Below are 22,190 nucleotides of genomic sequence, written 5' to 3'. Positions count from 1 at the left end.
ATAATGATAATAATACCTACCTTCTTAGGTGGTTGTGAAGAATATATAATACATGTCAAGCATTTGTCAGATGCACAGCACTTGCTCTACTGATCTCAGCTGTCATTACTGTCGTAGAGCTCACTGAAAAGTTGAAATCCACAGGTTTTGAGGCAAATTCATTGTTATGTTTACAACAGTATTTCACCATCTAAGCTATATGATATCTGTAAGGAGCATAGGGGTGGAAGCCCTTCCAAAAAACACTCTCTCTGTGATATAAAGAGGAAGACAGGAAAGGCACACTCCCTACTCACTGGGAGATAATGAAGTCATATTCCAGGAGGGAGGCAAATAAGATGAACTTCAGGAGGCTTGATGGCCTGATCTTTCAGGGGAAAGTATTCCTCAGAATTTTAGTATTACAAAATGTTTGAGTTGGAAGGACCCTTACAGAGCACCTATTCTAATCCCATTATTCTATAGGTAAGACAAGCAACGTCCAGAGAGATACCATAACTTGCCAAAGGCATGACAGCTGAGACTGAGCCCGGGCTCTGCCATCCTGAGCATATGAGGCTAGGCAAGTCACATCACCTCTCTGTGCCTCAGTTTCCTCTCAACCAAAGACTATCATCTCTTCCCAGCCTTCTACCTCACAGAGTAGTTTGGAGGATCCCATAAAACAATGTCTGTGAAAAAGGCTTTTTCTTTAACAAATGAATTGCACAAATATCAGATCACAAAGGACGAAGACCCTTTACAGAGGAGCAAGTTCTCTAGGGCACAGCTCCCTCCGAGCAAGACTTTGTAGAGAATCTTGACCCCGGGAGCCCTGCATCAGCATTGCCAGTGGATGCCGGTGTTAATTCTGTGGACATCAGGAGCGTGAGAAGAGACAAGGCCTTCGTGACGTTGCACATGCATGCTGCGTAAAGGCTTTGCAGGGGGAATGTCTGGAAGGCAGAGGGCTAGGAAGAAGAGTTTATTTAGGGGGGACATTGCAAAGATAATACTTCAAACTCCTTTGTAGAAAAAACTTACTTAAAAATCCAGACCCAAGGGCTGCAGAAAGGAGTCACCCAGCAAGCACTTACAGCCAGCGATGACTAACAGTTTGGTACAAAAGAAGACCAAAACTAAAGTGGGAGTGGGGAGCCGGACAAGCCAGAGTGTGCCTCACAGGCAATGTATCAATAAGTTTCTTTTTACAGCCCCTTCCCATCTCCCAGTCAGCTATACTTCTGAAGCTCTGGCCTCCTGTCTTGCCTTGAGCTTTATGCCCTTCTCTTATGTTAACAGACATCCATCAGGGGTCACTCTGAAGTTCTCTTGGAGACAGCATAGCTCAGTGATTAAAAGCAGTGACTCTGGGGCCTTCCTTGGTGGTCCAGTGAGTAAGACTCTGCGCTCCCAATGCAGGAGGCCCGGGATCGATCCCTGGTTGGGGAGCTGGATCCCGCATGCCTGCCACAACTAAGAGTCCACAATGCCGCAACTAAGACCCGGTGCAGCCTAAATAAATAAATTAATTAAAATAAAATAAAAGCAGGGACTCTGGAGTCTGCCTGCCTAAGTCTGAACCTCAGCTTTACCAATTACTAGCTGTGCATCATCAGGCAAATTTCTTAACTTCTCTAACCCTCATCTGCCAAATGGGAATAACACCTCATGGGATTGTTATGAAGATTAAACGAGTGAATGTAATAGGAAAATGCTTTGAATAGTGCCTGGTACATGGTCTGTAATATACAAATGTTGGATAAATAAAATAAACTGTGAGAGAAGTGACTTCTGTACACCTTTCTGAGCCAGAAGATAGAGCCACACGATGACACACACTGCAGCAACACAGAAGCCAGAGAATGCAGTTGTTGGCAGTGGAATTTACTGTTGGGATATAACAGATTGATGACTGTATATTAAGTACATTGGATAAAGCCGAGAGGACAGATTAGTATCTAGAAAGCACTGATGGAATTTCCCTCTAGAATGCTGGGAAGGAGCTCTACCTTCACAAGACAAACTTCATGGCTTCTCAATTGTGAAGGGGACACTGGGGGTCTGAACAAAGTACCTTTGCCAGGATTTAAGCGGATCCATCTTTCACACCTATCAAAGAAGGAACTTGCAACACAGCCTCTCTCTGAGTCTCAGGACAGTGGAACACCCCAGGGCTGGTGGGCAGGCCTGCTGGGGAGAAGATACAGTGTGTGTTAAATGACTGACATTGGGTGGAACAAGAGGCTGGTCTCTGGTGAGTTAGACACAGTCCTGGGCAGGAGGCCAAATTAGATGGCTTGGCATTGGTCCCACTCTTCAGACCCATCTATCTTTGGTCTCCCAAATTAAACCCAAAGTGGCATCCATCTTCACTCTGGTCTCCCGTTCCTTCCAGGAAGACTTCCTCCTTTTCCTGCCAAGCCTGATGTGGTGGAGCAGAAAAGTCCAATGCTTTGGTACAGAGTAAATCTTTTTTCTTGCCTTTGAATGCACTTTGAATGTTCTTGGCTCATTGGTCAGACATCCATGTCCTCTGCATGGTCACGTGAATTGGTCTCTAGAGGATATGGATTCTGTTTGCTTGATTTGGCCAGAAGAGACATCACTCAGCACAATTACTTTTAAAAGGCATTTGATTATAACTAACCATACTGAAAGCACATTTTCCAGACAAGAGCCTCACCTGTTGATGAGGTTGCATCCAGTTTTCTTTTTAATTTTCTCAAGCTCCTTTCAGATACATATTGTAAAACAAGTACCCTCAATTAAGAGATAATTGATATTGAGAAGCCTCTCAGACCTTCTTGCCCCCAAGTGGCCTGAATTCCCTTATGGCATGGTTAAGGGCATGGGCTCTGGAGTCTACATTTCGTCTCCAATACTTTGCTAGCTGTGCAACATTGGACAAGTTACATAACCTCTCTGAAAAACGTAAACCCCATCAGCAAAATGGAGTTAGCTCATAGAGCTCTTTGAGAATTAAGTAAAATAATGCAATAAAGCATTTATCACATTACTTAACATATAGTACATGTCCATACATCATCCTTAACAGCTGCATTTTAAAATTTGGAATTCATTTCCTGATTTGCGTTATCCTTCCAAGGGCAAATTGATTAGCCTGCCCACCCAAATTGTAAACTCTGAACGACAAAAATGCATTTAACATAATTTTTAATCACTGCAGAGACATTAAAATTTTTGATGACTTATTATCTATACCAACTAGTGATTCTCAAAAAATTTTAGGTCACAGGCCATTTCCACAAAATGAAAAATTCCATAGAATAGTAAACTTATAATTTGTTTATCTCTGCAAAGAAATCACCACAATTAAATATGTTCCAAGAAAATAATTCAAAAGAAGAAATACATATATACATATACATATCCTATTTATAGCATCATTACACAATAGTAAAAAATGGAAAAATATACAATAATAGGGGAATAGCTAAATTAAGTATGACATAAGATTACTAGAACTTTTGCAGTCATTAAAACTAATGACTATTAAAGAGGGAAAAGTATTTACAAAATAAGTGAAAAAACAGAAATCTAAAACCATACATACAATTACAACTATATAAAAACCAAGTATAAAATATACATTTATGTAACTTTTACCCTCTATACATTTGCAATTTTGAACTTTGATAAGGATGCATGAGTTTTATTTGGGTAATTAAGAACTAATGGATGTACATAAACATTAGATGAGGGTACAAAGGAAGGAGAAAATGTGTTAAAGATTACGAATTAATTTTTAGTACAATCATCTTCTTTTTGTTTTTTTGTTTTTGGCCACACCACACAGCATGCTGATCTTAGTTCCCTGACCAGGGGTTGAACCCGTGGCCTCTGCAGTGGAAGCGCGGAGTCTTAACCACTGGACCACCAGGGAAGTCCCAATACAATCATCTTTTGTAAAATGTCAAAGTTAATATCTTTTAAATAAAGATAATAGAAAGATAATATAGATAATAAAGATAATAGAAATATTTAGAAGAATAGCAGTGCTTTGAGACATTAACATAGGGTATCATGTTTATAAAATTATTTAACAAATATTTATTGGTTCCACCTTGTGCGGTGCTCTGTACTAGGTGCCAGGGACACAGTAATGGACAACACAGACTTATCATGGGAGGCAAGTTGTGGACAGGGAAGTTTGGGCATTCATCTTTCTCACCAGAATCCTCCAAATCATTCCCTATCAGCCCAAACTACCTCTTTCAAAAAACCTTCGGGCTTCCCTGGTGGCCCAGTGTTTAAGAATCTGCCTGCCAATGCAGGGGACACGGGTTCGAGCCCTGGTCCGGGAAGACCCCACATGCCACGGAGCAACTAAGCCCATGGGCCACAACTACTGAGCCCACGTGCCACAACTACTGAAGCCCACGCGCCTAGAGCCCGTGCTCCGCAACAAGAGAAGACACCGAAATGAGAAGCCTGTGCACTGCAAGGAAGAGTAGCCCCTGCTCACCGCAACTAGAGAGAAAGCCCGTGCGCAGCAACAAAGATCCAACGCAGCCAAAATAAATAAATAAATAAATAAATACTAAAATAAATAAATTTATTAAAAAAAAAAAAACCTTCATGAGAGGTAGCATCTCATAATCTAAATCTTTCTACCTCCTCTCTCCCCACCCCACCCTTAGCCAAAACCAGCCAGACTTGTGTGACTGTGTCCCACTCCTTCCAGTAATCTGCTCTCCCTGTCTGGCTGTGTTCACAGACAACCCCCCAGGCAACAAAATGCCTTAACCCAGCAAAACTGAAAATATCCCCAGAAAGCTCCTAGGAAAATGACCAAGATTTTAGCCTGAGTGGCCTTCCAGTACCTGCTTCTACAATTAGTGAGTCAGCTTTATCTGATCTAAATTCATTGTGCACATGTTGCCATGTTAGACACGGTGACAGTGAAAGACTCCAGTCCTCTTGGTGGAAACCAGATCCACTCTGGGTAAACAGTTTTCAACTCTGGACAAGGGGGGTTGGGGGACACTCTGGGCAAAGCAAACCGAAATTGCAAAAGTACAGAGTGTGACACAAAGCAGGGAGGCTGGGGTGGAGGATGTATGTGGGGGGATGACAGCAAATGGGGGCTAGAGGTAGGTAAGAGCAGAAACAGGAAGCAGAACTTTCTGTTGTAGGCAGGGAGCACTGGGGAGTTTTAAGCAGGGGAGTGACATGATCTGACTTCCATTTTGGAAAGTTCACATTAGCAGAATGAGAATGGATGGGAAGGGGCCTTCTGACTAGAGATAGAGGAGCTCGCATTAAAATAATCTGGGAGAGGGCTTCCCTGGTGGCACAGTGGTTAAGAATCCACCTGCCAATGCAGGGGACACGGGTTTGAACCCTGGTCTGGGAAGATCCCACATGCCGCGAAGCAGGTGGGCCTGTGCGCCACAACTACTGAGCCTGCGCTTTAGAGCCACGAGCCACAATTACTGAAGCCTGTGCGCCTACAGCCCGTGCTCCGCAACAAGAGAAGCCACCGCGATGAGAAGCCCGCGCACCGCAGCGAAGAGTAGCCCCTGCTCGCCACAACTAGACAAAGCCCACGCGCAGCAATGAAGATCCAACTCAGACAAAAATAATAAATTAAAATAACCTGGGAGAGATGTGATGGGAGTCTGAACCAGCGAGCAGATGCAGAGGGAAGAGGAGGGGCCAGAGTTGAAATGATTTGAGAAAGCAGAATCGAGGGTCAGAACGTGGTGACTAATTGTACAGAAGGTGGTATCAGAAAAGCTCCTATGGTAACTCCAAGACATTGTGTCCTGGAGATTGTCACTGACCAAAGCCATACGTTTTTCTCCCCCAGGGTGTATTTATTTTGAAGAATAAAGGTGAAGCAATTTCCCTGCACACGGAAGGAAGACACAGTTTTCCATATTGCACCAGACCAATCTCTTAGAATCACGTTTCCCAAAGTGGTGGAATAAGAGGTGTAAAAGTGGTGCAGGGACATCAGAAACAGTGACTCTTGTGGACAGAAAGGTTTCCTTTTTCTATTCTCTTTCCATCCTGATTAAGTCAAGGTGAAATCCTCAGTAAATCTTTAATACCTGATAATCTCCTTTTGAGCCAGAGAGAGAGAAAGAGAGGGAGAGCGCAAGCCCACTTCAGGTTCAGAAACTTAGATAGACAATGGTACCAAGCTAGTCATTGTTTTGTTTTTCTTGAAACATACATTTAGGCTTATCCCTCTATTTAAGACACATGATTCTGGCTTTCATTTATATAAATATTTTAAAGTTTCCTTTTGAAATACATGTACCTAAAAGGGGAGATGTGAGTTGATTTAGGAAAAATATTAAGTAAAACATGGTACACGAGACGGGAATTCCCTGCTGGTCCAGTGGTTAGGACACCGCACTTCCACTGCAGGGGGCCCGGGTTCGATCCCTTGTCCGGGAACTAAGATCCCACAAGCCAGGCGGCCCTGCCAAAAAAAAAAAAAAAAAAAAAGTGCAGGGGATATGCAGATGTAACAAGAATCATGGCACATGAAAGGCTGAAGCTTAAGAAACCCTGTCCTTAAAAAACCTATGGCTGGTTAGAAAGATAAATCCCAAATCAAAACAAATCTTCAGGGACTTCCCTGGTGGTCCAGTGGGTAGGACTCCACGCTCCCAATGCAGAGCTCCCAGGTTTGATCCCTGGTCGGGGAACTAGATCCCTCGTGCATGCCGCAACTAAGAAGCCCGCATGCCACAGCTGAGACCCGGCACAGTCTAAATAAATAACAAATAAAAATAAATAAATATTGAAAAATCTTCAGCATAACCTAAGTATGTATAATTAAAGAAGAAGACTGCAGTTGTCTGGAAGGACCCAGTGATTAGAGTTTTGAGCAATCATGAATGAGGATGAATTTGGGGCTAAGGGCTCAGCAGGAGTAGGGGGTGATGGAGCTGAGCATATACCAGGGAAGAGTCCCCTTTTCCTGTCAAAATCCCCAAGTGCCCCCCGGGGAAGGGACTTCTCCCTTGAACTGAGCAAGGCAGACTGAGAGGTCTCCCCAGAGAGCAGCACTGTTTCATCTTGTGGTTTGTTTCTGCAATCAGCTAGGAAATAAAGTCTTCAAATTAAACTTTTCCGGAAAAAAAAATGTACTTGAGGGAGAAGCAAGGGACAGATAGATATAACTATATTAGAGGTTGTCGTGAGCCTTAAGAAGGTGGTGGCTTCCTGCTTAGCAGGTGGTTCTTCCAGGAACCCAAAGTCCTAGACCCCAAAAATGGGTACAACCACTTAGATGTTTGAGAGAAACATCTCCAGATGGGGTGAGCGGCTGCCCCAGGAGCCCCTGATGGGATGTCTGGCTTGGTCCACGGTGGATGACTTCATCCCCCACACGGTGTAGACCCCAGTGAGAGGTGCCTTCATCCACTGGCATTTCAACTTCAGTTCTTCTCCTTGGGAGGATTTTCTGTTTTGTTTGAGTGAAGGGTGCTATTTTCCACAGTGTACTGGAAGGGATATGCTGACAGAAAACGTGAGACAAAAGCAAGGAAGCCAAAAATGATAACCTTTGTTCCCCACCTCTATGATTCTTGTGCTTTGGCTGCAGCTTGGGGAAATCACGTGGCCAGCCAATAAACCCCACGCGGACAGAGGCCCCATTATCCAAACCACCTGAAAGGATGGTATTTAATCAAAGGACCTCAAGAAGCTAAAACCCTGGCCTCTAAATTCTTGGCACTTTTAAAAGGCAAACATCAAGGTGACTCTGGGTGAGAAGATAAAGGCTCCGAAATGCAGAAGGTGAGAACAGAGAGCCTTTTAACGGTCATGTGGCACAGAGAGGCCCTGTCCCTGCTTAGGCAACTCAAGGCCACTACACTGAGAACTGACACCAACAACAAGAAAAAAAGAGCACCTCGTGGCTTTAGAGCTGTGTCCTATCAAAGTGGATGCCCAGGTCCTGGCCTCAACTGGGACCTTATCAGAGGGTATTAAGGTTAGAGACTTGACAGTGGGAATGCTGGGTCAGCTCCCAGCTCTGCCACGCTCAGCTGACTGGCCCTGCACAAAGCCCTCAACCGGTCCAGGACCCCACCCTTTCCTCATATGTTAACAGAAAGATGATAACACTCATCACGCAGGGTGGTCATGAGGCTCAGAGAGCAAATGAGTAGATCACAGGGGAAGACTTCTGCTTGCTCCTGCTTTCAAGGATCCACATGGAAATTATGTGTGAATCTACAGATGTTAGAGATCAAGGTGTGTGATATGAAAATATAGTTATGTCATTGTTGCTGTGGTTATAATCACCCTGGCATTCTTCCAGTGTCCTCATCTATTACATCAATTCTTTCAGCAACCCTTTGAGGAAGGTAAGGAAGGGCGAATAATAATTATTTCCATTTTACAGGGGAAAGAGAGGCAAAGAAGTGAAATGCACTGTCAAAGGCTGCCTGGCTGGTTTGTGTGGCAAGGCTTTCTGCTCAACCCCATCCAACAGAGCTGGATTTCCACCTCTCCAACAGGTGCTAATAGAGCCTGACGGCCCACAGATGAATCGTAAGGAGAAGAAAGGGAGGGGAAAGCTGTAGATCAGGAGACTTCAGAGACATATCAACTGTTGATAGGTATGAGGGTTCTTTCTGTGGGAGATGAAAATGTTCTAAAATTAGATTATGGTGATGGTTTCACAACTCTGTAAACATACTAAAACACATTGATTTGTACACTTTAAATAGGTGAATTTTATAGTATGTAAACTATATCTCAACAAAGCTGTTAAGAAAAAGATATATCAGGGTTTTTTAGGGTTTATGCTAGGGATGCATGTTTGGGTGCTAAAACTCTAAAGAAATGCAAGTAAGTGATTACTATAAAAGTCAGGATGCCTTTCAGGTGGACCAAGGGTTTTGTGATTGGAATGGGGCACATGAAAGAGCTTCTGGGATGGGCAGCAAGGTTTTCTTTCTTTTTTTAAAAAAAAAAATTATTTATTTATTTATTTGGCTGCGTTGGGTCTTCGTTGCTGCGCACGGGCTTTCTCTAGTTGCAGTGAGCGGGGGCTACTCTTTGTTGCGGTGCGCGGGCTTCTCATTGCAGTGGCTTCTCTTGTTGCAGAGCACAGTCTCTAGGCACGCGGGCTTCAGTAGTTGTGACACATGGGCTCAGTAGTTGTGGCTCGTGGGCTCTAGAGCGCAGGCTCAGTAGTTGTGGCGCATGGGCTTAGTTGCTCCAAGGCATGTGGGATCTTCCCAGACCAGGACTCGAACCTGTATCCCCTGCACTGGCAGGCGGATTCTTAACCACTGGGCAACCAGGGAAGCCCAAGGCTTTATTTCTTGACCTGAAGGGTAGTTACAAGGGTGTTTAATAATAATAATTATTATTCCTTACGCTGCACATGTGTTTTGTGTAGTTTTCTCTGTCCATTCTGTTAATATAATAAAATGATTCTAAAAAATAGGGGAAATCGAGTATGAGATGATACCATGTGCCAGCCAGACTGTAAGGACCTCCCCCCACCTCCTGGTATTCATGCCCTTGTGAACCCCACCCCCTTAAATGTGGGCAGGACCTGCGACTTGCTTCTAACCAATAGAATAAGGCAAAGGCAATGGCATACGTGTGATTACATGTCCCTGTGGTTACATTATATAAGATTTAATGTCCACCTTGCTAGGAGACTTGATCTCCCTTGTTGGCTTTGAAGTAAGCAGCCATGTTGCAGAGGCCCACCGAGTAAGGAACTGAGGATGGTCCTCAGTCTGACAACCCACAAGGAACTGAATGCTGCCGACAACCACGTGAGCTTGGAAGCAGATCCTTCCCCAGTGGAGCCTCAGATGTCACCCGGCCCCAGTTCACACCCTGACTGCAGCTTGCGAGATTCCAAAGCAGAGGCCTCAGCTAAGCTGTACCCTGACTCCTGGCCCACAGAAGCTGGGAGAGAATAAATGTGTGTTGTTTGAAACCACTGAATGTGTGATCATAGTATTACACAGCAATTGATAGCGTGTCCCTTGTGTGTGTGTAGGGCGGGTCCCCTAAAATCAATCTCATTGTCAGTGATGCACTAGGACTCACAGAACTCAGCAAAGCTGTTACACTTACGGTTACAGACCATTACAGTGAAAGGATACAGGTTAAAACCAGCAAAAGAAAAAGGCACATAGGGCAGGGGCCAGGAGAGCCCACTCACTCCTCTCTCAGTGGAGTTACAGGGACAATGCTTAATTCTCCCAGGACGACGTGTGACCACACACACGGAACACTGCCAACCAGGGAAGCACATAAGTCTTGGTGCCCAAGGCTTTGACTGGCGGTCGGTCATGTAGGCAGACGCACCGGCCCAAGTGGCTGACCTTAGTTTCCAGCCCTTCCAGAGATCAAGCTGATACTGTGCGGCCCAAGGCCCTCAGATAAATACACTCTTTTTTTTTTTTTTTTTTAAAGATTTTAATTTAGCAATCCTTTTTTTTTTTTTTTTTTTTTTTAATTTTTATTTATTTATGGCTGTGTTGGGTCTTCGTTTCTGCGCGAGGGCTTTCTCCAGTTGTGGCAAGCGGGGGCCACTCTTCATCGCGGTGCGCGGGCCTCTCACTATCGCGGCCTCTCTTGTTGCGGAGCACAGGCTCCAGACGCGCAGGCTCAGTAATTGTGGCTCACGGGCCCAGTTGCTCCGCGGCATGTGGGATCTTCCCAGACCAGGGCTCGAACCCGTGTCCCCTGCATTGGCAGGCAGATTCTCAACCACTGCGCCACCAGGGAAGCCCTAAATACACTCTTATCAGGCAGGATATTCCAAGGGCTTAGGTATTATCTCCCACTCAAGAGCCTGTCCTTTCTTCGGACCATGCAGGGTTTGAACAATGCAAGCCTGCTGAGTTAAACATTTACTTTGCATCCCTTAAGTTTGGAAGTGAGATACTTAAGTCAAGTTGACACCCTGCTTGAAGGCAGAGAGACCAGGAAATCAACATGTTTTAACACCCAGGGAATGTTTATACGTTTATTTGCCTCATAGTCAGAGAGTTTCCAGGGAATAAGCCATACAGCCAGAAGGCAGGGTGCAGAGGAAAGGCAGCAGAGACTGGGCACTCACACAGGAGCTTCACCTGATCAGCCACAGAATAGAAGGCAAGCTTTCCCTCCTCAAGGTCCAGCCAGATGCCCACCACACTAGGTCTGTTTGCGCCAAGGACAGTTTCCTTGACCATGTGCCATGCAGAGAGCTGGCTAGTCCCTTTCCACTCTACACACCAGGAGTCCCTGGTCCTTCCCAGGATCTGGTCACGCCTCATCCCCCGGGAAGCCACCCCAACTGCCCAGTGGCTACAACGCTGAGTGTCCACTTCCCAGTACTGCTGCCCAGAAGAGAGAGCCTGGGAACATAAGGCCTGGCAGGAGGCAAACCTCTCATGACTCCAGGGATAGGGCTGTGGGCGGTGAGATACAGTGATCCTTGGACACCTCCAGGCTACAGGAGAGGCTCCCTAGGTCAAAGGTTGGATTGATGACCCCCGGGGAAAAAAACCAGAACATGACTAGCCACTTCTGATGGTTCATGCTAAGAGGTCTTCAAATAGCAAAAAGCAGCTTTGTATCTTTGAGTGTGATAAAGTTTTACACATACTGGCATTAAAATTGGTGCATCAAGGGACTTCCCTGGTGGCACAGTGGTTAAGAATCCGCCTGCCAATGCAGGGAACACAGGTTCAAGCCCTTGTCCGGGAAGATCCCACATGCCACGGAGCAACTAAGCCTGTGTGCCACAACTACTGAAGCCTGTGCGCCTAGAGCCCATGCTCCAAAACAAGAGAAGCCACCGCAATGAGAAGCCTGTACACCGCAACGAAGAGTAGCCCCCGCTCACCACAACTACAGAAAGCCTGCGTGTAGCAACAAAGACCCAACCCAGCCAAAGGTAAATTAATTAATTAATTAAAAATATAAATAAATAAAATAAAATAGGACTCCTGTTTACAAAAAAAGAAAAAAGTTATAGTCAGATTTTCGGCTGTATAGGCGTTTGGTGCCCCTAACCCCCATGTTGTTCAAGGGTCAACTGTACTCCCCAGTAATTAAATTTGTATTACAAATAATCACCCCTGCTGTGTAAGCTGCACCAAAATGCTTATTAAAACTTTAGTGTGGGGGGGCTTCCCTGGTGGCGCAGTGGTTGCGAATCTGCCTGCCAATGCAGGGGACACGGGTTCGAGCCCTGGGCTGGGAAGATCCCACATGCCGCGGAGCGACTAGGCCCGTGAGCCACAATTGCTGAGCCTGTGCGTCTGGAGCCTGTGCTCCGCAGCGAGAGAGGCCGCGATAGTGAGAGGCCCGCGCACCGCGACGAAGAGTGGCCCCTACTTGCCGCAACTAGAGAAAGCCCTCGCACAGAAACGAAGACCCAACACAGCCATAAAATAAATTAATTAATTAATTAATTAATTTTTTAAAAAAAACAAAAAATTTTAGTGTGCATGAAAATCCCCTGCAAAGTTGTCAAAAATGCAAGTCCTTGGGGCTTACTCCCGGAGATGCTAACTCAATAGTCTGGCCATGGGCCTTGGATTCTGCATTTTTTTTTTTTAAGGGTGGAAAGATTTTTAATTAATATTATGAAGTGGGACTTCCCTGGTGGTCCAGTGGTTAAGACTCCAGGCTGCCAATGCAGGGGGCCCAGGTTCAATCCCTGGTCAGGGAACTAGATCCCGCATGCCACAACTAAGACCCGGTGCAACTAAATAAATAAGTAATTAATTTTAAACAAACAAACAAACAAAAAATACTATGAAGTTACCATAATACAGATATCAAAGCCACAAAAAGAACATATAAGGAAAAAAAAAAACACAACATAGGCCAACAAACCTGGAGATTATCTGCATTCATATTAGTTTACAGAGAGTCCCGGGTCATACCTCGAGAAACACTGTACCATTTAGACTGCGTGATTTCCGTGGCAGCTCATGGTCTGTTTACATAGGGTCAAAGGAAATCATTGTGATGAGGCAGTCAAATTGCTTAGCAGCTGTTAAAGTGCTGACTTGAAGAATAACTAATCTATTGTCTTAAAAACAATCTTGTGAGAACTTCAGGGAATGATGTTTCAGGAAATAGGGATATATTCAGATCTTATGTTTTAAAACTGTCCTGGACTGGTCCAAATAATCAAAATCAAAATAACCAAAATAATCAACGTTGTACTTGACAAGGCATACTTGAATTTTCTAAGTTAAGTTTTAAAAATACTTAATATGTATACTTAATTCCTCAAAAAATTAAAAATAGAATTACCATATGATCCAGTAATTCCACTTGTAGGCATATATACAAAAGAATTGAAAGCAAGGTCTCAAAGAGATGTTCATACACCCATGTTCACGGCAGCATTATTCACAGTACCCAAGGGGTGGAAGCAACCCAAATGTCCATCGATGGATGGATGGATGGATGGGTAAACAAAATGTGGTATATATATGTGTATAATACAATGGAATATTATTCAGCCCTTAAAAGGATGGAAATTCTGACACAGTCAACAATATGGATAAAACTTGGATCCAATAATATGGATGCTAAGTGAAATAAGCCAGTCACAAAAAGATAAACACTTCATGATTCCACTTATATAAGCTATTTGGAGTAATCAAACTCATAGAAACAGAGAGTGGAATGGTGGTTGCTAGGGGTTGGGGAAGGAGGGTATGGGGAGTTACTGTTTAATGGGTATAGAGTTTCAGTTTTGCAAGATGAAAACGTTCTGGAACTTGGTTGCATACAATATGAATATACTTAACACTATTCAACTGTAAACTTAAAAAGGTTAAGATGGTGCATTTGTTATATGTATTTTACCACAATTAAAAATTAAAAATGCACACTTAAGTAATCATAGAAAGTCATAATTTTTTCCCAAGATATCATGTTTCTCCAGTTAAATAAGGAGAAATATTTCAACCAGAGCAACACCATTAAACATTATAAATGTTATAAAACATTTACATTATTATTTAAAATTCACTAGGACACACACTAGGATAAATTTCAAATGCGTAAAAGATTTATATGTGAAACCAAAGATTTAATATAAAAGTGTACATACACACACACACACACACACACCACTTGAGGTGGTGAAGTTTTCTAAATAAAATTTAAAATCTAGAAGCCACAAAAGAAAACACTGATAAAATGTACTACTTGAAAATATAAAAATGTCTATATGACATTCTAAAACCCACACTAAACAGAATCAAAAGATAAATGACAAATGGGGAACAAAATCTGCAATTCATATCACAGACAAAAGGCTAATCTCCCTAATTTATAATGAGTTCCTAAAAATCAAATTTTTAAAGGACCAACAATACAAGATATAAACAGACAATTCATGGAGAAATGCAAATTAAAAGTACAGTACACAAATATATCACTTGTTTTAAACCCATTGGATTGGCAAAAAAAATACCAAAGTTTGACAGCACATTGTGTTGGCAGGCTTGGGGGACAAACATTTCTTCTGTAAGAGTGCCAACTGATACAACCCAACTGGAGAGCAGTTTGTCAACGTTATCAAAATAGCAAAATTTACTCTATGACCCAGCAATCCTTACTGGTAATTTAACCTACAATTATTTCTGCACTCATATAAAATGATGTATATACAGTAATTGACTTCAGCATTGTTTGCAGTTATAAATAATTGGGAATAATCATGCATCCATCAGTAAAGGGTTGAGTAAATAAATGTTGGCATATCCATAAATTGGAATATTATGCAGCTTTAAAGAGAAAATGCTTGAGGTACTGATTTGTAAAGGTATCAAGATATATTAAGTAAAAAAGAAAAGCAAAATGCAGAACAGTGTATACAGTATGCTAACTTTTGTGTAAAAAAAAAATATTGGGGGAGATAAGAATACAAATTTGTGTTTGCTTGTACTTACAAAAGTAAATTCTGAATGGACACTTAAGAAAACTAGTAAAGGTGGTTAACTGGGGGAATAAGAGGAATTGGACGAGGGTAGGAACACAATACTTTTGTTGTGTCTTTTCATATTTTTTGATTTTTGAATTAAAATTTTTAAATTTAATCCTCAAGTTTAAAGCTCGATTTTAGATTTTAAATTAGGAACCCATCCTAAATTTAGGAGCACACAGGAGCTAAGAGGGCACTTTATTTCTCAGATCGTTTTTGGAACAATTAATAAACTGTACTCTAACTGGTCTCCTTAAGAAACCTTTCCCAAGGAATCACGCTTCTCCACTTAAGTAAGAAACTTTTTAAGCAGAGCAAGATGATTTAAATATCTAAAAGCTCTTAGAGATACGTCTCTAAAGCATACAAAGCTGGCGGTGGCCGAGTCAGGAGGCAGAGGCAAGGGAGACCAGAGCACTTGCCTATGGGGCAGGTGTGAATTGTTTTTCAATCCTGAGCCACAGAACAACAGGAATCTAAAAGTCCGGACAGAAAGGTTCTTTTCTACATTGTTACCCTTTAGTATTAAAACATACTGGCCAGAGATTACAGTTGAATAGAATTTATCAAGAACTATATACAAAATTGCATGCTTCATTAATAAGGACATTTACTAGTGAAAAATAAAAAGCCGCCTATTTCTGAATCTCCTCAGGTAGATAGCACAGATGCACGGTGAGCTAGCAAAATCAGGTCTAGGTTCTGGATTTATAGGTCTTAGAAAACGAGTTTCTATCTATTAAGGGCCTGTGATACAGCACACCTCCAGTCAGGTCCAAAAACACATCCAGTCACAAAAATAGCTCAGCCCACTCCTTCCTCGTTCACACCACAGGGATAACACAGCTGGGCTCTCAGATCCTGTCCCCAAAAAACAAAGCCATGGAACGCTGCCCCAACTTCCATAATTAAACCTCCTCTACCAAATAAAATCAACTCACCCTGCATTTGTTCTTCAAGGGCCTCTTTCCTCATGAAGTTTTCTTGTAATTTTTCCTGGATCTCTTCTAGGTCATGGAGAATGTCTCTCATTTTCCCCTCAGGTGTGTTGGAAGTCACTAGTTTTGGAGAAGCCAAGGAAAGGTCCACCCCATCTGACAAAGCCTATTGATGAATCATTTAAAAAAAAAAATAAGAAGAAGAAGGAGAAGGAGGAGGAGAAGGAGAAGAAGGAGAAGGAGAAGAAGAAGAAGGAAGGAAGGAAGAAAGGAAGAAGGAAAAAAGAAAATCTCCTAAGGAATGCATCAAATATATTCCAGTTCTACCAACCATCTATAATTTTCTACTTACCTCCTAACGGGTTTTTCAAAACATAGTTAGGCCCTCAATATATGTGCCTTGAAAACAATCTAGAATAATACATAGTATGGCAAAAATATTAGAAAATGGTGATTTCTTGGTGATGGGGCTATAGATGATTTTCATTTGTTTTTTCAACTGCTATATATTTTCTAGTATTTTGTACAACAGATATGGAGTTCTTAGCTCATACCCCCAAAAAGTTTGAAAATTTTAGGCCCATCTTATAGGGGCTTTACAAAATAAATAATATAGATAGTCACTAAGATAAGCTACAGAGGCTGAAATAATCTTCCCCAGACTGCTATCATAACTCTTCCTAAGGGCCAAGACAAACATGTTGCCTGCATACAGGCCCTGCTCTCTGGGGCCTCCAACACACACTCCCTGATTTTCTTTAACTTCAGGTCCTGTTATTCCCCAACACAGCCTCTCATCTGCTCACCACCTTCCCACCTTCAGCACCTGACTTTCCTTCCCAACTTTGCAAAATCCATTTCCCATTCTTTTTGCCAATCATAACAGGAGTAGGTACCACCCGTTGAATATTTTCCACTGCTCACCTCTAATTTGCCTAACAACTTTCCAAGATAGGTTTATTATCCCCATTTTACAAAAGAGGGAGTTCACGGAGGTTAACTATATTGCCATAGCTAATTTGATTGTCCCACATTTTCACATTGCTCAAGCACTTTTTTAAGCAAGATCTTTTTAAAAAAAAATCTCCACATAAAACCAATGAGGTGCAGGCCATGGATCATTTTTTGTTTGTTTGTTTTACAGATAGAAATCTGAGACTCAGAAAGGTGAAATGACTTGTCCAAGGTCATAATACTAGTGAGTGGCAATGTCAGGACTGATGGACAGACTCTCAGACCTTCTACCCCAACACACTGCATCCCTGAGGACCCATTTATTCACTCACTCCAATACACTGGGTGTTTGTTGAGCACTTACTATGTGCCAAGCACTGTGTTAGGCCTGGGGATACAAGAATGAACAAAAGAACAAAAGCCATCAAGGTCGCTGCCCTCATAGAGCTTAGAGTCCAGTGCAAAGGAAGAGGGATGAAAGACATTAATAAATTATGGTGCCAATCATTATCAAGTCACAACTGTAACAACTGCTACAAATGAAAGGTACATGGAATCATACATAAGAGCCTCTAATAAGGGGATTTGACTTGTTCAAGGAAATCAGTGAAGGCTTCTTCGAGGACGTGATAATCTAGCTGAGGTCTGAAGGATGAGCAGGCACTACCTACATGACAGAGTAAAAGAAGAACATTCCATGGTGATGGGAAGAACTGTGACACTCTGGAGGGAACAGATCAGAGCAATTAAAAGGCTTTGGTAGAAATCCAGGCAAGAAATAGTCATAGGATTGGATTAGAGTCATCTTTAACGAGCTCGAGAATAGTAAATAGGGAGCTTCCCTGGTGGCACAGCAGTTAAGAATCCGCCTGCTAATGCAGGGGACACGGGTTCGAGCCCTGGTCCGGGAAGATCCCACATGCCGTGGAGCAACTAAGCCCGTGCGCCACAGCTACTGAGCCTGCGCTCTAGAGGCCGCGAGCCACAACTACTGAAGCCCGTGCGCCTAGAGCCTGTGCTCCACAATGAGAGAAGCCACTGCAGTGAGAAGCCCATGCACCGCAACAAAGAGTAGCACCCACTCGCCACAACTAGAGAAAGCCTGCACACAGCAACAAAGATTCAAATCAGCCAAAAAAAATAAATTAAAAAAAAAAAAAAGAGTTTAGAGGCAGGTTCAACAGGTATCTTAGGAGGAATACTAAATGTTGGCAATAAAGTACCAATTATATGTTTTACCAAGATCCAACAACATCTGCTATATTATTTATTAGTAGGTACAAGTGTATCACAACTGTTGACTTGTTGTTTGTTTATTGACATCCTTCACATTTAAAGAAACATTCAGATGAGAATGCTAAACCACTCCACTTCCGGAGCTTCATCTGCTCAGCTGCCTGGCTGGGAATGGGAGGAAGTTTTGCAGCCAACACATTCTGGCAACACCCTCAAGACCTAGTCATGGTCATCTGAGGCAGGCGGGGCCCAGACTTCAATGGAGAAATTTGCATTACCTCCAAAAGAGGTCCTACGGAGAGCCACAGAAATACAAGATGTTCATCATCTTACTCTAAATAAACCAGAGTTTTTAGAACTTTGGAGGGACATTTTTCACTTTTTAAATTATGCTGGAACCTCAAAAACTGGAACCAGTTTTTCATCTCTAAGAAGCACTGACGTCCCTCAAAATAGCATGTGTTTTGGAAGCCGTATGCAGACTATTTTATAGAGGAGGAGGCTGACCACAGGTAACATTGTTTGCTCTTAAATTTCCAGGTCTCACTCTTAAATATTCAGGCAGCTGGAATTCTGGAATGGAGCCCTTATCTAGACACCTGAACAAATTTAAAACTTTAAAAAATAAGTGTGTTGCTTTTTCCATCCGTAGAAGAACTGCACACTCATTGTGGTGAATTTAGAAAACGCAGAGAATGCGAAAGAAGAAATGTTTTAAATTATCCGATATCCTACCATCCATAGGCAATCGTTTTAATTTAAAAGCCAATGGAAAGTATATTCAGTCACTATAAGCTATACCAACAAAGAGTTTTAAGGACCTGAGGAATAATGCTGTATTTATTTATTTATTTATTGGCTGCACCACTTGGTTTATAGGATCTCAGTTCCCCGACCAGGGATTGAACCCGGGCCACGGCAGTGAAAACGCCCAGTCCTAACCACTAGACCACCAGGGAACTCCCAATGCTGTATTTATAACCAAAAAGAAGAGAACAGCTTTATTCATAATTGCAAAAAAAAAAAAAAAATGGAAATAACCAATATGTCCATCAAAAGGTGAATAGATAAACTGTGGGACATCTACGCAATGGAATCTTATTTGACAATAAAAAGAAATGAGCTATCAAGCCACAAACCTTAATTTTGTTTAATGAAAGAAGCTAGCCTGAAAAAGCTAGATACTGTATGATTCCAAAGATACAACATTCTAGAAAGGGCAAAACTAAAGAGATAGCAAAAAGTCAGTGGTTGCCAGGGGTTGGGGAGAGGGAGGGGGTACAAAGAGGTAGAGTGCAGGGGATTTTCAAGGCATAAAACTGTTAACTACAGATACATGACTTCATGCATTTGTCAAAATCCATAGAACGGTACAACACAGAGAGTGAACCCTGATGTAAACTGTGGATTTTAGTTAATAATGACGTATCAATATTGGTTCATAAGTTGTAACAAATGTACCAAACTAATGCAAGATATTAATACTAAGGGTAACTGTGAGGGGTATATGGGAATTTTCTGTACTATCTGCTCAATTTTCTATAAGCCTAGAACTGCTCTAAGAAATAAAGTCTATTAATTATTTTTTTTTAAAAAAAGAGGAGTGGATAGCTCCAAGCTCTTTTACCCTCCACCAACCCTGCCCCCCCAACACACACACACACACACACACACACACATACACACACACACACACACACACAGAGAAACGTCTCAAGACAAGCAGAAACTGTCAGAACCAACTTTGTCAGAACTCTGGCAGACACTGACTCAAAAAAGCACAACCTGGCAGTAGGAAAGCTTTGTGGCATTTTGACTTGCCCTTGCCCCATTCCCTTCCTGGCTGTGATGGTATTGAAAATTCCCAGCGTGAAACTCTGGTCCTGGTTCCCAAAGGAGCAGAGCAGATCTTATTCACAAACCATTGTGTCTGTCTGTTCTAACCTGGCTGGGGGCTGCCTGAAGGAATGACACAGGGTGCTCGTCTTTGTTTCATCTAACCCAGAGCTCAGACCAGAAAGGTGGTGAGTATTGCTCAGAAGTTCTGCAAGCGGAGTTAAACCTGTCTGGGGCAAAAGACTGTGGTGGAAACAGACAATAACCTAAGTCCCAGAAGCAAATAGACCAGGAGCAAATAGACCTAAGTCCCAGGAGCAAAAGTTGGGGAAAACTGGAATCCTACTTTGTTAATGGGAATGCAAAGTATTGTTGTTGCTGTGGAATGCAGTTTGGCTGTTCCTCAATAAGTTAAACACAGAATTACCATACGATCCAACAATTCTACTCCTACCCAAAATAACTGAAAATAGGAACTCGGATACTTGTACATTAACATTCACTGCAACATTACTCACAATAACCCAAAGGTGAAAACAATCCAAATGTCCATCGATGTTTGAATGGATTCAAAAAAAGAAAAGTGGTATAATCATACAAGGGAATTATTATTCAGCCACAAAAAGGAATGAAGTTCGGATACATGCTACGACATGAATTAATCTTGAAAACATTATAGCAAGTGAAAGAAGCCAAAGCCAGAAACAAAGTGACAAATATTGTATGATTCCACTTCTATGAAATATCTGGAGTAGGCAAAGTCATAGAGACAGAAAGTAGAATAGAGGTTACCAGGGGCTGGAGGGCAGGGGAGGGAGAAATTATTGCTTCATGGGTACAAAGCTTCTGTTTGTGGTGATGAAAAAGTTTTGGAACTAGATAGTGGTGATGGTTGCACAGCACTGTAAATATAATGCCACTGAATTGTACATTTTAAAATGGTTAAATGGCAAATTGTATGTTATATAACGTAAACATATTTTAGCACAATTAAAAATTGTCAGAGAGACAGAGTGGGTGCAGAAAGACTGGAAATAAGTGGAAAGAGGCCAGGGTGGATAGCGCCTAGGTTGATAGGATCTCTGATTTTGATTTTTTTTTTTCTGCTTCTTCATATTTTTCTGAACTTTCCAAAGAACGGGTTCTACGTTCAGACTGAGAAAAGTAACGTGAAAATACAATCAGAAGGAGAGGAAGCGCCGTGGGGATAATGGGATGCAGTCGGCGCGCGCGGGCGGATGGAGGTCAGAGGGCAGTCTCTGGTCCCGCCTTCCTACCGGCAGCTGCGCTGTGCGGCCCGAGGGCCCGGGTGCTGGGCTCGGGCCCTCCAGCTCGCGCGCCTCCCGACTGTACTTGTCCTCCAGGTCCTGCGGCATGGTGTTCTTCCGCAGCTGCAGCGGCCGCTCGGCGCCCTCGCGGCAGGTGCGGCAGGACCCGTGGCGCCCCGCGCCCCACAGACCCATCAGGCAGTCGCGGGAGAAGCTGTGGCCGCAGGGCAGCGTGGCGGGCCGGGCCAGCAGCTCGTGACAGATGATGCAGCCCAGGTCGTCCTCGGCCAGCCACACGGGGATGGCCGGGCAGGCGTCCAGGCCCGCCCTGGTCCCCAGGCCGCCGCCGCTCCGCCCACCCCCGGGGTCGGTGCGCGGAAGTCAGGGCTACGCCGGGGGCCGCCAGCCCTGCGGCTACGTCTCCTCCTGCTCCTCCCTCGCTCTCCCTGTCCCCTCCTCCTTCGCTGCAGCTTGGGTCCACCCTTGTTTCCTTTTTTCCAGTCCTTTTGCAAGCTGATTTATGCGCTGGGAAATGCGCTCGCCCCAGGCCGTTAGAAACGCGCTGATGTCCCAAAGATATTCTTTAGCCTGATGTCCCCCACTCCCATCAAAGTGCAACCCGGGGACTTCCCTGGCGGTCCAGTGGTTGGGACCCCCGCCAACACTTCAGGGGGCGCGGGTTCGACCCCTGGTCGGGGAACTAAGATCCCACATGCCCCCCGGTGTGGCCAAAAGACATAGATAGATAGATAGAGATAGATAGGTAGATAGATAAATAGGTAGATAGATAATAGATAGATAATAGGTAGATAGATAATAGATTAGATAGATAATAGGTAGATAGATGATAGGTAGATAGATAATAGATTAGATAGATAAATAATAGATAATAGATAAATAGATAAATATAGATAGATCGATAGATAATAGATTAGATAGATGATAGGTAGATAGATAATAGATTAGATAGATAGATAATAGATTAGATAGATTAGATAGATAATAGATTAGATAATA

The 22,190-nt window shown here is 43.1% G+C and overlaps 1 protein-coding gene, 1 long non-coding RNA gene and 1 other non-coding gene across 3 annotated transcripts; 2 read left to right on the top strand and 1 right to left on the bottom strand.

The window, feature by feature from the left end:
• Positions 1-1,897: 1,897 nt before the first annotated feature.
• On the bottom strand, positions 1,898-21,554 carry RNF135 (ring finger protein 135; the record flags this gene model as incomplete). The annotated part of the gene is made up of 3 exons (XM_057536223.1): positions 1,898-2,172; positions 15,883-16,045; positions 21,183-21,554. Coding segments are annotated over 3 exons (639 nt in total), but the record flags the coding sequence as incomplete, so codon positions are not given.
• Positions 8,044-9,939, top strand: LOC103010141 (uncharacterized). The gene is made up of 3 exons (XR_451740.3): positions 8,044-8,220; positions 8,372-8,588; positions 9,641-9,939. It is a non-coding gene; the product is annotated as an uncharacterized LOC103010141 (long non-coding RNA).
• TRNAG-GCC (transfer RNA glycine (anticodon GCC)) lies at positions 12,592-12,664 on the top strand. The gene has a single exon. It is a non-coding gene; the product is annotated as a tRNA-Gly (tRNA).
• Positions 21,555-22,190: the final 636 nt, after the last annotated feature.

Source organism: Balaenoptera acutorostrata, chromosome 20 (genome assembly GCF_949987535.1).
Source record: "Balaenoptera acutorostrata chromosome 20, mBalAcu1.1, whole genome shotgun sequence".
Classification (NCBI taxonomy): Eukaryota; Metazoa; Chordata; class Mammalia; order Artiodactyla; family Balaenopteridae; genus Balaenoptera; species Balaenoptera acutorostrata.
This window is presented reverse-complemented; position numbering and strand designations above follow the sequence as displayed.